Source organism: Salvelinus alpinus, chromosome 12 (genome assembly GCF_045679555.1).
Source record: "Salvelinus alpinus chromosome 12, SLU_Salpinus.1, whole genome shotgun sequence".
Classification (NCBI taxonomy): domain Eukaryota; kingdom Metazoa; phylum Chordata; class Actinopteri; order Salmoniformes; family Salmonidae; genus Salvelinus; species Salvelinus alpinus.
The window spans coordinates 62,181,025-62,197,061 of record NC_092097.1 but is presented as its reverse complement, the minus strand read 5'-3'; the positions used below and the strand labels follow the sequence as shown (position 1 = coordinate 62,197,061).

Sequence of the window (16,037 nt, the reverse complement as noted above, 5' to 3'; positions counted from 1 at the left end):
TTCTCTGTATACATCAATGATGTTGCTCTTGCTGCGGGCGATTCCCTGATCCACCTCTACGCAGACGACACCATTCTATATACTTCCGGCCCTTCCTTGGACACTGTACTATCTAACCTCCAAACGAGCTTCAATGCCATACAACACTCCTTCCGTGGCCTCCAACTGCTCTTAAACGCTAGTAAAACCAAATGCATGCTTTTCAACCGTTCGCTGCCTGCACCCGCACGCCCGACTAGCATCACCACCCTGGACGGTTCCGACCTAGAATATGTGGACATCTATAAGTACCTAGGTGTCTGGCTAGACTGCAAACTCTCCTTCCAGACTCATATCAAACATCTGCTCCTCGTCCAAGATGGCTTAGCAGTTCAGACGTCATTTCTGTTTCGTATTGTCGTGTCCTGTATATATATATATTTACACCTTTCTTCGCATATCTTTTATATATTTTATTATCCAAGAACTCAACTACAAAAGCTTCCCTGCAAAAGCTTTCCTGCAACCCGCTTCACCAATTACAAAAAAGTATTATTTACCTCAAATCTGAAAAACCACCGTGGAAGCTAGCCAGGGGCTAATTCAGAAGCTAGCCAGAAAGCTAACCAGAAGCTATCCGATAGCTAGCCAGAAGCTAATCTGTAGCTGCCCAGAAATTAGCCGGTCTGCTGGCTAGCGTTGGTGTTTCAGCTGCCCACGTTTTGTGGTCATCAGCTATTCCTTTAGCTCGATAATCTACCGGCACTTTTGTGCAACGCGACTCGGACCGGAGCATTCCGGGACTTTTTTCTCTCTCAGTTTCCCCGGATTTCAGCCGCAGGCTCTGGACATTTGCAGCTAGCTAGCTGCAAACCGTGACTACTGGCTTACGTCGATCCCGGAGCAAACTCAAATCATTCCGGAGCTAGCCAGCTGAGGAGTTCCATCAGCCATTCCTGGGCTACAGCCACCTATCCGGACCCGTTTTTTGTTGTTTTGTTGTTGCTGCAGATACGGAGCCCCACCGGGCCTTCACGACTGACTGCCGACGTTATCTGCCCGAGGGAGTTATCCAACTGGCACCTCCGTCCCGACGTTACCTGAACGCTCATCTGGGGCCCGCTAACCGTTAGCTGTCTTATCGGCTGCTATCTGAATAAGTATATCGGACAATTATTATTATTATTTATTTATTTATTATTTTTTTCTTGGGTCACTATATCTATTTTGCCAATTTGGATTGATCCCCTCTACCACACGGAACCCCACTAACCTACCGACGGAAACGCACGAGGTATCTACAAATAGACTTCCATACTATGCTATCTTGCTACCGATAGCCATCTACCCGGCCAGCTGTCTGGATCGCCGTGACCCCAACCAACCTCTACTCACTGGACCCTTATTGATCACTCGATTAAGCATGCCTCTCCTTAATGTAAATATGCCTTGTCCATTGCTGTTCTGGTTAGTGTTTATTGGCTTATTTCACTGTAGGGCCTCTAGCCCTGACCACTTTACCATATCCAACCTCACAGTTCCACCACCCACATATGCGATGACATCACCTGGTTTCAATGATGTTTCTAGAGACAATATCTCTCTCATCATCACTCAATACCTAGGTTTACCTCCACTGTATTCACATCCTACCATACCTTTGTCTGTACATTATTCCTTTAAGCTATTTTATCGCCCCCAGAAACTTCCTTTTACTCTCTGCTCTAGAAGTTCTAGACGACCAATTCTCATAGCTTTTAGCCGTACCCTTATCCTACTCCTCCTCTGTTCCTCTGGTGATGTAGAGGTGAATCCAGGCCCTGCAGTACCTAGCTCCACTCCTATTCCCCAGGCGCTCTCTTTTGATGACTTCTGTAACCGTAATAGCCTTGGTTTCATGCATGTTAACATTAGAAGCCTCCTCCCTAAGTTTGTTTTGTTCACTGCTTTAGCACACTCTGCCAACCCGGATGTTTTAGCCGTGTCTGAATCCTGGCTTAGAAAGACCACCAAAAATTCTGACATTTTCATCCCCAACTACAAGATTTTCAGACAAGATAAAACGGCCAAAGGGGGCGGTGTTGCAATCTATTGCAAAGATTGCCTGCAGAGTTCTGTTTTACTATCCAGGTCTGTTCCCAAACAATTTGAACTTCTACTTTAAAAAATCCACCTCTCTAAAAACAAGTCTCTCACCGTTGCCGCCTGCTATAGACCACCCTCTGCCCCCAGCTGTGCTCTGGACACTATATGTGAACTGATTGCCCCCCATCTATCTTCAGAGCACGTGCTGCTAGGCGACCTAAATTTTAACATGCTTAACACCCCAGCCACCCTACAATCTAAGCTTGATGCCCTCAATCTCACACAAATTATCAATGAACCTACCAGGTACCACCCCAATTCCGTAAACACGGGTACCCTCATAGATATCATCCTAACAAACTTGCCCTCCAAATACACCTCTGCTGTTTTCAACCAAGATCTCAGCGATCACTGCCTCATTGCCTGCATCCGTAATGGGTCAGCGGTCAAACGACCTCCACTCATCACTGTCAAACGCTCCCTGAAACACTTCAGCGAGCAGGCCTTTCTAATCGACCTGGCCGAGGTATCCTGGAAGGATATTGATCTCATCCCGTCAGTAGAGGATGCCTGGACATTTTTTAAAAATGCCTTCCTCACCATCTTGAATAAGCATGCCCCATTCAAGAAATTTAGAACCAGGAACAGATATAGCCCTTGGTTCTCTCCTGACCTGACTGCCCTTAACCAACAGAAAAACATCCTATGGCGTTCTGCATTAGCATCGAACAGCCCCCGTGATATGCAACTTTTCAGGGAAGCTAGAAACCAGTATACACAGGCAGTTAGAAAAGCCAAGGCTAGCTTTTTCAAGCAGAAATTTGCTTCCTGCAACACAAATTCAAAAAAGTTCTGGGACACTGTAAAGTCCATGGAGAATAAGAACACCTCCTCCCAGCTTCCAACTGCTCTGAAGATAGGAAACACTGTCACCACCGACAAATCCACTATAATTGAGAATTTCAATAAGCATTTTTCTACGGCTGGCCATGCTTTCCACCTGGCTACCCCTACCCCGGACAACAGCACTGCCCTCCCCTCTGCTACTCGCCCAAGCCTTCCCCATTTCTCTTTCTCCCAAATACAGTCAGCTGATGTTCTAAAAGAGCTGCAAAATCTGGACCCTTACAAATCAGCCGGGCTAGATAATCTGGACCCTTTCTTTCTAAAACTATCTGCTGAAATTGTTGCCACCCCTATTACTAGCCTTTTCAACCTCTCTTTCGTGTCGTCTGAGATTCCCAAAGATTGGAAAGCAGCTGCGGTTATCCCCCTCTTCAAAGGGGGGGACACTCTTGACCCTAACAGCTACAGACCTATATCTATCCTACCCTGCCTTTCTAAGGTCTTCGAAAGCCAAGTCAACAAACAGATTACCGACCATTTCGAATCCCACCATACCTTCTCCGCTATGCAATCTGGTTTCAGAGCTGGTCATGGGTGCACCTCAGCCACGCTCAAGGTCATAAACGATATCTTAACCGCCATCGATAGGAAACAATACTGTGCAGCCGTATTCATTGACCTGGCCAAGGCTTTTGACTCTGTCAATCACCACATCCTCATCGGCAGACTCGACAGCCTTGGTTTCTCTAATGATTGCCTCGCCTGGTTCACCAACTACTTCTCTGATCGAGTTCAGTGTGTCAAATCGGAGGGTCTGTTGTCCGGGCCTCTGGCAGTCTCCATGGGGGTGCCACAGGGTTCAATTCTTGGACCGACTCTCTTCTCTGTATACATCAATGATGTCGCTCTTGCTGCTGGTGATTCTCTGATCCACCTCTACGCAGACGACACTATTCTGTATACTTCTGGCCCTTCTTTTGACACTGTGTTAACAACCCTCCAGGCGAGCTTCAATGCCATACAACTCTCCTTCCGTGGCCTCCAATTGCTCTTAAATACAAGTAAAACTAAATGCATGCTCTTCAACCGATCGCTGCCTGCACCTGCCCGCCTGTCCAACATCACTACTCTGGACGGCTCTGACCTAGAATATGTGGACAACTACAAATACCTAGGTGTCTGGTTAGACTGTAAACTCTCCTTCCAGACTCACATCAAACATCTCCAATCCAAAGTTAAATCTAGAATTGGCTTCCTATTCCGCAACAAAGCATCCTTCACTCATGCTGCCAAACATACCCTTGTAAAACTGACCATCCTACCAATCCTCGACTTCGGTGATGTCATTTACAAAATAGCCTCCAAAACCCTACTCAATAAATTGGATGCAGTCTATCACAGTGCCATCCGTTTTGTCACCAAAGCCCCATATACTACCCACCACTGCGACCTGTACACTCTCGTTGGCTGGCCCTCGCTTCATACTCGTCGCCAAACCCACTGGTTCCAGGTCATCTACAAGACCCTGCTAGGTAAAGTCCCCCCTTATCTCAGCTCGCTGGTCACCATAGCAACACCTACCTGTAGCACGCGCTCCAGCAGGTTTATCTCTCTGGTCACCCCCAAAACCAATTCTTCCTTTGGCCGCCTCTCCTTCCAGTTCTCTGCTGCCAATGACTGGAACGAACTACAAAAATCTCTGAAACTGGAAACACTTATCTCCCTCACTAGCTTTAAGCACCAGCTGTCAGAGCAGCTCATAGATTACTGCACCTGTACATAGCCCATCTATAATTTAGCCCAAACAACTACCTCTTTACCTACTGTATTTATTTATTTATTTTGCTCCTTTGCACCCCATTATTTCTGTCTCTACTTTGCGCTTTCTTCCACTGCAAACCAACCATTCCAGTGTTTTTAGTTTTATTTTACTTGCTGTGTTGTATTTACTTCGCCACCATGGCCTTTTTATATTTTTATTTATTTATACATATATTTGTTTGCCTTCACCTCCCTTATCTCACCTCACTTGCTCACATTGTATATAGACTTATTTTTTTTCACTGTATCATTGACTATATGTTTGTTTTACTCCATGTGTAACTATGTGTTGTTGTATGTGTCGAACTGCTTTGCTTTATCTTGGCCAGGTCGCAATTGTAAATGAGAACGTGTTCTCAATTTGCCTACCTGGTTAAATAAAGGTTAAATAAAATAAATAAATAAATAAAATCTCCAATCCAAAATCAAAGCAAGAATCGGCTTTCTATTCCGCAACAAAGCCTCCTTCACTCACGCCGCCAAACTTACCCTAGTAAAACTGACTATCCTACCGATCCTCGACTTCGGCGATGTCATCTACAAAATAGCTTCCAATACTCTACTCAGCAAACTGGATGCAGTTTATCACAGTGCCATTCGTTTTGTTACTAAAGCACCTTATACGACCCACCACTGCGACCTGTATGCCCTAGTCGGCTGGCCCTCGCTACATGTTCGTCGTCAGACCCACTGGCTCCAGGTCATCTACAAGGCTATGCTAGGTAAAGTGCCGCCTTATCTCAGTTCACTGGTCACGATGGCTACACCCACCCGCAACACGCGCTCCAGTAGGTGTATCTCACTGATCATCCCTAAAGCCAAAACCTCATTTGGACGCCTTTCCTTCCAGTTCTCTGCTGCCTGCGACTGGAACGAATTGCAAAAATCTCTGAAGTTGGAGACTTTTATCTCCCTCAACAACTTTAAAAATCTGCTATCCGAGCAGCTAACCGATCGCTGCAGCTGTACATAGTCCATCTGTAAACTACCCACCCAATTTACCTACCTCACCCCCCATACTGCTTTTATTTATTTACTTTTCTGCTCTTTTGCACACCAGTATCTCTTCTTGCACATGATCATCTGATGATTTATCACTCCAGTGTTAATCTGCTAAATTGTAATTATTCGATGTATTGCCTACCTCATGCCTTTTGCACACATTGTATATAGATTCTCTTTTTTTTTTTTTTACCATGTTATTGACTTGTTTATTGTTTACTCCATGTGTAACTCTGTGTTGTCTGTTCACACTGCTATGCTTTATCTTGGCCAGGTCGCAGTTGCAAATGAGAACTTGTTCTCAACTAGCCTACCTGGTTAAATAAAGGTGAAATAAAAAAATTAAAATAAAATAAAATAAAAAATTAAAATTAAACAGTAACTGTCTGGTTGAGGTGTTCCCCTCATTAAACAGTAACTGTCTGGTTGAGGTGTTCCCCTCATTAAACAGTAACTGTCTGGTTGAGGTGTTCCCCTCATTAAACAGTAACTGTCTGGTTGAGGTGTTCCCCTCATTAAACAGTAACTGTCTGGTTGAGGTGTTCCCCTCATTAAACAGTAACTGTCTGGTTGAGGTGTTCCCCTCATTAAACAGTAACTGTCTGGTTGAGGTGTTCCCCTCATTAAACAGTAACTGTCTGGTTGAGGTGTTCCCCTCATTAAACAGTAACTGTCTGGTTGAGTTGTTCCCCTCATTAAACAGTAACTGTCTGGTTGAGGTGTTCCCCTCATTAAACAGTAACTGTCTGGTTGAGGTGTTCCCCTCATTAAACAGTAACTGTCTGGTTGAGGTGTTCCCCTCATTAAACAGTAACTGTCTGGTTGAGGTGTTCTCCTCATTAAACAGTAACTGTCTGGTTGAGGTGTTCTCCTCATTAAACAGTAACTGTCTGGTTGAGGTGTTCCCCTCATTAAACAGTAACTGTCTGGTTGAGGTGTTCCCCTCATTAAACAGTAACTGTCTGGTTGAGGTGTTCTCCTCATTAAACAGTAACTGTCTGGTTGAGGTGTTCTCCTCATTAAACAGTAACTGTCTGGTTGAGGTGTTCCCCTCATTAAACAGTAACTGTCTGGTTGAGGTGTTCTCCTCATTAAACAGTAACTGTCTGGTTGAGGTGTTCCCCTCATTAAACAGTAACTGGTTGAGGTGTAGTCGGGTAGTTGTGCCATTTTTTCATCTCACCCTAGTCGGCAGGAGTTACTACAATATACCAAAGTCATGTCGGCAAAAACACTACAGTAAATACCAGGGGTTGGAACCAAATTATTTTCCAATCGTTTGGTTTTGAGTAGAACCAATATTTATTATCCGTTCTATTTCAACAAGGAAAATAAAGATCTGAACCCCCCCCCCCCCCCCCCCAAAAAGTAACGGTTAATATCATTCCTTTTTAAACCTCTGAAATCAATGAGTTTTTAACCATTTAGATTAAATGACTTCACCAATCAGACTAAATAGATTTTATTTATGTATTATATTAAGTTAAAATAAAAGTGTTCATTCAGAATTGTTGTAATTGTCATTATTACAAATACAGTTGAAGTGGGAAGTTTACATACACCGTAGCCAAATACATTTAAACTCAGTTTTTCACAATTCCTGACATTTAATCCTAGTAAAAATCCCCTGTCTTAGATCAGTTAGGATCACCACTTTATTTTAAGAATGTGAAATGTCAGAATAATAGTAGAGAGAATTATTTATTTCAGCTTTTGTGTCTTTCATTACATTCCCAGTGGGTCAGAAGTTTACATACACTCAATTAGTATTTGGTAGCATTGCCTTTAAATTGTTTAACTTGGGTCAAACGTTTCGGGTAGCCTTCCACAATAAGTTGGGTGAAATTTGAATTTTGGCCCATTCCTCCTGACAGAGCTGGTGTAACTGAGTCAGGTTTGTAGGCCTCCTCACACGCTTTTTCAGTTCGGCCCACAAATGTTCTATAGGATTGAGGTCAGGGCTTTGTGATGGCGACTCCAATACCTTGACTTTGTTGTCCTTAAGCCATTTTGCCACAAATTTGGAAGTATGCTTGGGGTCATTGTCCATTTGGAAGACCCATTTGCGACCAAGCTTTAACTTCCTGACTGATGTCTTGAGATGTTGCTTCAATATATCCACATAATTGTCCTCCCTCATGATGCCATCTATTTTGTGAAGTGCACCAGTCCCTCCTGCAGCAAAGCACCCCCACAACATGATGCTGCCACCCCCAGTGCTTCACGGTTGGGATGGTGTTCTTCGGCTTGCAAGCGTACCCCTTTTTCCTCCAAACATAACGATGGTCATTATAGTCAAACAGTTCTATTTTTGTTTCATCAGACCAGAGGACATTTCTCCAAAGATCTTTATCCCCATGTGCAGCTGCAAACCGTAGTCTGGCTTTTTTTAATGGTGGTTTTGGAGCAGTGGCTTCTTCCTTGCTGAGCGGCCTTTCAGGTTACGTCGATATAGGAAGCGCCTCTCCTGGTAGCGCCTCCATGCTCTGGACACTACGCTGACAGACACAGCAAACCTTTTTGCCACAGCTCGCATTGATGTGCAATCCTGGATGAACTGCACTACCTGAGCCACTTGTGTGGGTTGTAGACTCCGTCTCATGCTACCACTAGAGTGAGAGCACAGCCAGCATTCAAAAGTGACCAAAACATCAGCCAGGAAGCATAGGAACTGAGAAGTGGTCTGTGGTCACCACCTGCAGAATCATTCCTTTTTTGGGGGTGTCTTGCTAATTGCCTATAATTTCCACCTTTTGTCTATTCCATTTGCACAACAGCATGTGAAATTTATTGTCAATCAGTGTTGCTTCCTAAGTGGACAGTTTGATTTCATAGAAGTGTGATTGACTTGGAGTTACATTGTGTTGTTTAAGTGTTCCCTTTATTTTATCAGAAGCTTCTAAAGCCATGACATAATTTTCTGGATTTTCCCAAGCTGTTTAAAGGCACAGTTAACTTAGTGTATGTAAACTTCTGACCCACTGGAATTGTGATACAGTGAATTATAAGTGAAATAATCTGTCTGTAAACAATTGTTGGAAAAATGACTTGTGTCATGCACAAAGTAGATGTCCTAACTGACTTGCCAAAACTATAGTGTGTTAACAAGAAATTTGTGGAGGGGTTGAAAAACGAGTTTTAATGACTCCAACCTAAGTGTGTGTAAACTTCCGACTTCAACTGTACCATGTGTACATTTCCCACTTTCTGCACATACTGAAGTTGGGGATATGGAGAGAGAAGCTGGGGAGGTGTGGCATGGCAGGGGTAGACTTGGGTTAAACCAGTGGCAGGGTATGGGAGACGGGGGTAGGGGACATTAAGTAGCCTCTAGAATTTTTGGACCAGGAAGCGGTAGGCTGGGGGAGGTGAGGAGGCCTAAGGCTGGGTTATAAGGTTACCTTGTGGAGACGCTGGACTTTCTGGACCAAGAAGCGGTAGGCTGGGGGAGGTGAGGAGGCCTAAGGCTGGGTTATAAGGTTACCTTGTGGAGACGCTGGACGTTCTGGACCAGGAAGCGGTAGGCTGGGGGAGGTGAGGAGGCCTAAGGCTGGGTTATAAGGTTACCTTGTGGAGACGCTGGACGTTCTGGACCAGGAAGCGGTAGGCGTTGTACCAGGGGAGGAAGACATCCTTCAGAACATCTCTGACTCCTTCCTCTTTGAAACGCAGGTTCTCAGCTCTCACTACCGGGGAGTTGATTAGGTAGAGCCTGGAGGGGGGAGGGGAGGAGAGGGAGGGAGGGGAGGAGAGGGGAGGGAGAGGGAGGAGAGGGGAGGGAGAGGGAGGAGAGGGGAGGAGGGGGCATAAAAGAGATGTTAGGTCATCTAAATCCCCTTCCCTCCAGGGGCGGCAGGTAGCCTAGCGGTTAGAGGGGCGGCAGGTAGCCTAGCGGTTAGAGGGGCGGCAGGTAGCCTAGCGGTTAGAGGGGCGGCAGGTAGCCTAGCGGTTAGAAAGGCGGCAGGTAGCCTCGCGGTTAGAGGGGCGGCAGGTAGCCTAGCGGTTAGATGGGCGGCAGGGACCCTAGTGGTTAGAGGGGAGGCAGTTAGCCTAGTGGTTAGAGGGGCGGCAGGGACCCTAGTGGTTAGAGGGGAGGCAGTTAGCCTAGTGGTTAGAGGGGCGGCAGGGACCCTAGTGGTTAGAGGGGAGGCAGTTAGCCTAGTGGTTAGAGGGGAGGCAGGTAGCCTAGCGGTTAGAGGAGGCAGGTAGCCTAGTGGTTAGAGGAGGCAGGTAGCCTAGCGGTTAGAGGAGGCAGGTAGCCTAGCGGTTAGAGGGGAGGCAGGTAGCCTAGCGGTTAGAGGAGGCAGGTAGCCTAGCGGTTAGAGGAGGCAGGTAGCCTAGCGGTTAGAGGAGGCAGGTAGCCTAGCGGTTAGAGGAGGCAGGTAGCCTAGCGGTTAGAGGAGGCAGGTAGCCTAGTGGTTAGAGGAGGCAGGTAGCCTAGCGGTTAGAGGAGGCAGGTAGCCTAGCGGTTAGAGGAGGCAGGTAGCCTAGTGGTTAGAGGAGGCAGGTAGCCTAGCGGTTAGAGGAGGCAGGTAGCCTAGTGGTTAGAGGAGGCAGGTAGCCTAGCGGTTAGAGGAGGCAGGTAGCCTAGTGGTTAGAGGGGCAGCAGGTAGCCTAGCGGTTAGAGGAGGCAGGTAGCCTAGTGGTTAGAGGAGGCAGGTAGCCTAGCGGTTAGAGGAGGCAGGTAGCCTAGCGGTTAGAGGAGGCAGGTAGCCTAGCGGTTAGAGGAGGCAGGTAGCCTAGTGGTTAGAGGGGCGGCAGGTAGCCTAGTGGTTAGATGGGTGGCAGGTAGCCTAGAGGTTAGAGGGGCAGCAGGTAGCCTAGCGGTTAGAGGAGGCAGGTAGCCTAGTGGTTAGAGGAGGCAGGTAGCCTAGCGGTTAGAGGAGGCAGGTAGCCTAGCGGTTAGAGGAGGCAGGTAGCCTAGCGGTTAGAGGAGGCAGGTAGCCTAGTGGTTAGAGGGGCAGCAGGTAGCCTAGCGGTTAGAGGAGGCAGGTAGCCTAGCGGTTAGAGGAGGCAGGTAGCCTAGTGGTTAGAGGAGGCAGGTAGCCTAGCGGTTAGAGGAGGCAGGTAGCCTAGTGGTTAGAGGGGCAGCAGGTAGCCTAGTGGTTAGATGGGTGGCAGGTAGCCTAGAGGTTAGAGCGTTGGACTAGTAACTGAAAGGTTGCTAGATCGAATCCCAAAGCTGACAAGGTACAAATCTGTCGTTCTGCCCCTGAACAAGGCAGTTAACCCACTGTTCCTAGGCCGTCATTGTAAATAAGAGTTTGTTCTTAACTGACTTGCCTAGTTAAATAAAGGTTACTTTTTTTGTTAACCATATAGTGGGATGACACTCTGCCTTATTCATTAACTATATGGTGGGATTACACTCTGCCTTAATCATTAACCATATAGTGGGATTACACTCTGCCTTAATCATTAACCATATAGTGGGATTACACCCTGCCTTATTCATTAACCATATAGTGGGATTATACCCTGCTTTATCCATTACCCATATAGTGGGATTACACTCTGCTTTATTTATTAACCATATGGTGGGATTATACCCTACCTTATCCATTACCCATATAGTGGGATTACACTCGGCTTTATTCATTAACCATATGGTGGGATTACACTCTGCTTTATTCATTAACCATATAGTGGGATTACACTCTGCTTTATTCATTAACCATATAGTGGGATTACACTCTCCTTTATTCATTAACCAAATGGTGGGATTATACCCTGCCTTATCCATTACCCATATAGTGGGATTACACTCGGCTTTATTCATTAACCATATGGTGGGATTAGACCCTGCTTTATTCATTAACCATATAGTGGGATTAGACCCTGCTTTATTCATTAGCCATATAGTGGGATTACACTCTGCCTTATTCATTAACCATATAGTGGGATTATACCCTGCTTTATTCATTAACCATATAGTGGGATTAGACCCTGCTTTATTCATTAACCATATAGTGGGATTAGACCCTGCTTTATTCATTAACCATATAGTGGGATTAGACCCTGCTTTATTCATTAACCATATAGTGGGATTACACTCTGCCTTATTCATTAGCCATATAGTGGGATTACACTCTGCCTTATTCATTAGCCATATGGCAATGCCACCGTATTGCCCAAGGCACTACGTAAAACACAGTGTGTGTGTCAGAATAGAGTTTACCTCAGGGCATCGGCTCCATAGTTCTCCACTACCAGACCAGGATCAGGGTAGTTCTTCTTACGTTTACTCATCTTCTGTCCATCGCTGAGACACAGAGAGAGAGACACAGAGAGAGAGACACAGACACAGAGAGAGACACAGACACAGAGAGAGACACAGACACAGAGAGAGACACAGACACAGAGAGAGACACAGAGAGAGACACGGAGACACACACGGAGAGACACACGGAGAGACACACGGAGAGACACACAGAGACACAGAGAGAGACACAGAGAGAGACACAGAGAGAGACACAGAGAGAGACACAGAGAGAAACACAGAGACACAGAGAGAGACACAGAGAGAGACACAGAGAGAGACACAGAGAGAAACACAGAGACACAGAGAGAGACACAGAGAGAAACACAGAGACACAGAGAGAGACACAGAGAGAGACACAGAGAGAGACACAGAGAGAGACACAGAGAGACACAGAGAGAGACACAGAGAGACACAGAGAGACACCCAGAGAGACACACAGAGAGAGACACACAGAGAGAGAACATCACTTTACATCTGGTAATGAAATTAGTTCTTCCAGGTTATACGCAGTACGTTGTGTGTCTGTCTCTCTGTGTGTGTGTCTGTCTGGGCTCTGGTCTAAAGTAGTGCACTATATAGGGAATAGGGTGCCATTTGGACTCTAGTCTCATTATTATGGAAGAGGATTTTACTGTAACATGTAACAGGGATTTACGGCTATATTCCACTGGCCAGCACCAGTGTGTGTGTGTGACTATGTGTGTGTGCGACTATGTGTGTGTGCGTGCGACTGTGTGTGTGTGCGACTGTGTGTGTGTGTGTGTGTGTGTGTGTGTGTTTAGGGGACAAGGTGAACTGACCTGGCCAGCACCAGTCCGTTGACGATGACGTTCTTGAACGGTGGTTTTCCAAACAGAGCAGTGGACAACACCAGGAGGGTGTAGAACCTAACGCAGGAAAGAGGTTACCATCACATTAGGGAGACAGGAAACAGTTTACCATCACATTAGGGAGACAGGAAACAGTTTACCATCACATTAGGGAGACAGGAAACAGTTTACCATCACATTAGGGAGACAGGAAACAGTTTACCAACACATTAGAGAGACAGGAAACAGTTTACCATCACATTAGGGAGACAGGAAACAGTTTACCATCACATTAGGGAGACAGGAAACAGTTTACCATCACATTAGGGAGACAGGAAACAGTTTACCATCACATTAGGGAGACAGGAAACAGTTTACCATCACATTAGGGAGACAGGAAACAGTTTACCAACACATTAGAGAGACAGGAAACAGTTTACCATCACATTAGGGAGACAGGAAACAGTTTACCATCACATTAGGGAGACAGGAAACAGTTTACCATCACATTAGGGAGACAGGAAACAGTTTACCATCACATTAGGGAGACAGGAAACAGTTTACCATCACATTAGGGAGACAGGAAACAGTTTACCAACACATTAGAGAGACCGGAAACAGTTTACCATCACATTAGGGAGACAGGAAACAGTTTACCATCACATTAGGGAGACAGGAAACAGTTTACCATCACATTAGGGAGACAGGAAACAGTTTACCAACACATTAGAGAGACAGGAAACAGTTTACCAACACATTAGAGAGACAGGGAACAGTTTACCATCACATTAGAGAGACAGGAAACAGTTTACCATCACATTAGGGAGACAGGGAACAGTTTACCATCACATTAGGGAGACAGGGAACAGTTTACCATCACATTAGGGAGACAGGAAACAGTTTACCATCACATTAGGGAGACAGGGAGCTGTACAGATCAACACACTGTCATAGGCTGTAGGGCTGCATGATATGGATAAAATATGTAATTGCCTCGTTTTTGGGGGTGGGGGCAGATACTGCAATTGCGATGTTTCAAACACCTCTGTGAAAACGTGTTAAAACATCCTGTCAGGGTAGAGAACATCGCTATTCTATCATGAGATCAGATGAATGAATCCACCCTGCGCTGACTGACTACCAGACCAAATGAAACATCTTTTCCAAGTGCTATAAAAGCTACATATGATAACAAAGGGGATTACTACATCTACATAATTAACAAACATACATATTGTGTTATAAGAGCAGTAGTTGCTCATTCGTTAAATGAACGAATAACATTATTAGTTCCTATTTCCTGTTTCATGAGTTCTTAAATAACCTAAATGAACTCTGTATTCAGGCAGCCATCGGCTGCAGATGGAATAGGAAGCTGATTGGTTGTGTAATTATGTAAATCAGTAGGCTCAACCATTATCATGATTTTAAAAAGCTCCTTATAAACATGTAACACGTAGCCTAGCAACTGCAAAACATTGGAGTCTGGTCCAGTCATTCAACACGATATTCAATGTTTCAACTTGTTCCCTTAAAACTTTTTATTATAAAAAGTGTTAGGAGAACTATGTACGAGATTGAACCTCTTAATTAGAAATGTTCTCGAAGCCGTCTTTGTTCACTGTGTAAATAAGAACAATGTCTAAGGTTATGTCCGGGATTATCAACTAGATTCGTACACGGGACGATTTGTTTGTTGTTGAGTGGAATGGTTCGTGGGCCGGGAACATAATTCCAGAAAAAATTGCAGATTACGAATTGACCACAAGAAGGCACAAACATATGTATATTTGACTCAAATATCATCATTTCAAAAGCGTGCTTACATTTGTATACGATCACGTCTCTCTATTATACGTACAGCAGGCTAACAGTCTAGATACCTTAGCTCAGCAGGCTAACAGTCTAGATACCTTAGCTCAGCAGGCTAACAGTCTAGATACCTTAGCTCAGCAGGCTAACAGTCTAGATACCTTAGCTCAGCAGGCTAACAGTGTCTTGATACTTTAGCTCAGCAGGCTTACTGTCTAGATACCTTAGCTCAGCAGGCTAACTGTCTAGATACCTTAGCTCAGCAGGCTTACTGTCTAGATACTTTAGCTCAGCAGGCTTACTGTCTAGATACTTTAGCTCAGCAGGCTTACTGTCTAGATACTTTAGCTCAGCAGGCTTACTGTCTAGATACCTTAGCTCAGCAGGCTAACTGTCTAGATACCTTAGCTCAGCAGGCTAACAGTCTAGATACCTTAGCTCAGCAGGCTAACAGTCTAGATACCTTAGCTCAGCAGGCTGTCTAGATACCTTAGCTCAGCAGGCTTACTGTCTAGATACCTTAGCTCAGCAGGCTAACTGTCTAGATACCTTAGCTCAGCAGGCTGTCTTGATACTTTAGCTCAGCAGGCTTACTGTCTAGATACCTTAGCTCAGCAAGCTAACAGTCTAGATACCTTAGCTCAGCAGGCTGTCTAGATACCTTAGCTCAGCAGGCTAACAGTGTCTTGATACTTTAGCTCAGCAGGCTAACAAGGTCTTACCATCCTCTGGTCTGGTCGATGCCCTCAGCAATGAAGTCAGCGGGGAAGGTGTCTTCGAACTCCTTCCTATTCTCAAAGGGGTAGTGGGCCTGGGCGTAGGGCATGCTGCCCGACTCAAACCAGCAGTCAAACACCTCAGTGACCCTGCGCAACACGCCTTTACCACAGCGGGACGGGATAGTCAACTGGTCAATGCTATGGAAGGATAGAGGCAGGGAGGGAGAGACAGAGAGAGAGGTGAGGGAAAGAGAGATGAGAGAAGGGAGAACATGGATTAATCCATCAGGAGGAGGTTGTGAACACAACATTAAATATAGAACGATGAGCATGGAGTCTTGGTGTGGATAGATTTTATTCATATTTATTGATTGTCATCCACACATCAAATGAATTAAAACACAATGGAAAGAGGATGGCTCAATGATAGCATTATAGAGGATGGCTCAATGATAGCATTATAGAGGATGGCTCAATGATAGCATTATAGAGGATGGCTCAATGATAGCATTAAAGAGGATGGCTCATGATGACATTAAAGAGGATGGCTCAATGATAGCATTATAGAGGATGGCTCAATGATAGCATTAAAGAGGATGGCTCAATGATAGCATTAAAGAGGATGGCTCAATGATAGCATTAAAGAGGATGGCTCAATGATAGCATTAAAGAGGATGGCTCATGATGGCATTAAAGAGGATG

At 45.3% G+C, this 16,037-nt stretch overlaps 1 protein-coding gene across 2 annotated transcripts in view; it reads right to left on the bottom strand.

The window, feature by feature from the left end:
• Nucleotides 1–16,037, bottom strand: part of iars1 (isoleucyl-tRNA synthetase 1) — a 132,290-nt gene that overhangs the window by 56,374 nt on the left and 59,879 nt on the right. For both annotated transcript variants that reach the window (XM_071337036.1, XM_071337037.1), the window contains exons 16-19: nt 15,339–15,533; nt 12,796–12,882; nt 11,912–11,995; nt 9,301–9,445 (exon numbers count right to left, since the gene is read on the bottom strand). In XM_071337036.1, the coding sequence (XP_071193137.1) occupies nt 9,301–9,445; nt 11,912–11,995; nt 12,796–12,882; nt 15,339–15,533 (511 nt within the window). The remainder of the gene's footprint in view (nt 1–9,300; nt 9,446–11,911; nt 11,996–12,795; nt 12,883–15,338; nt 15,534–16,037) is intronic.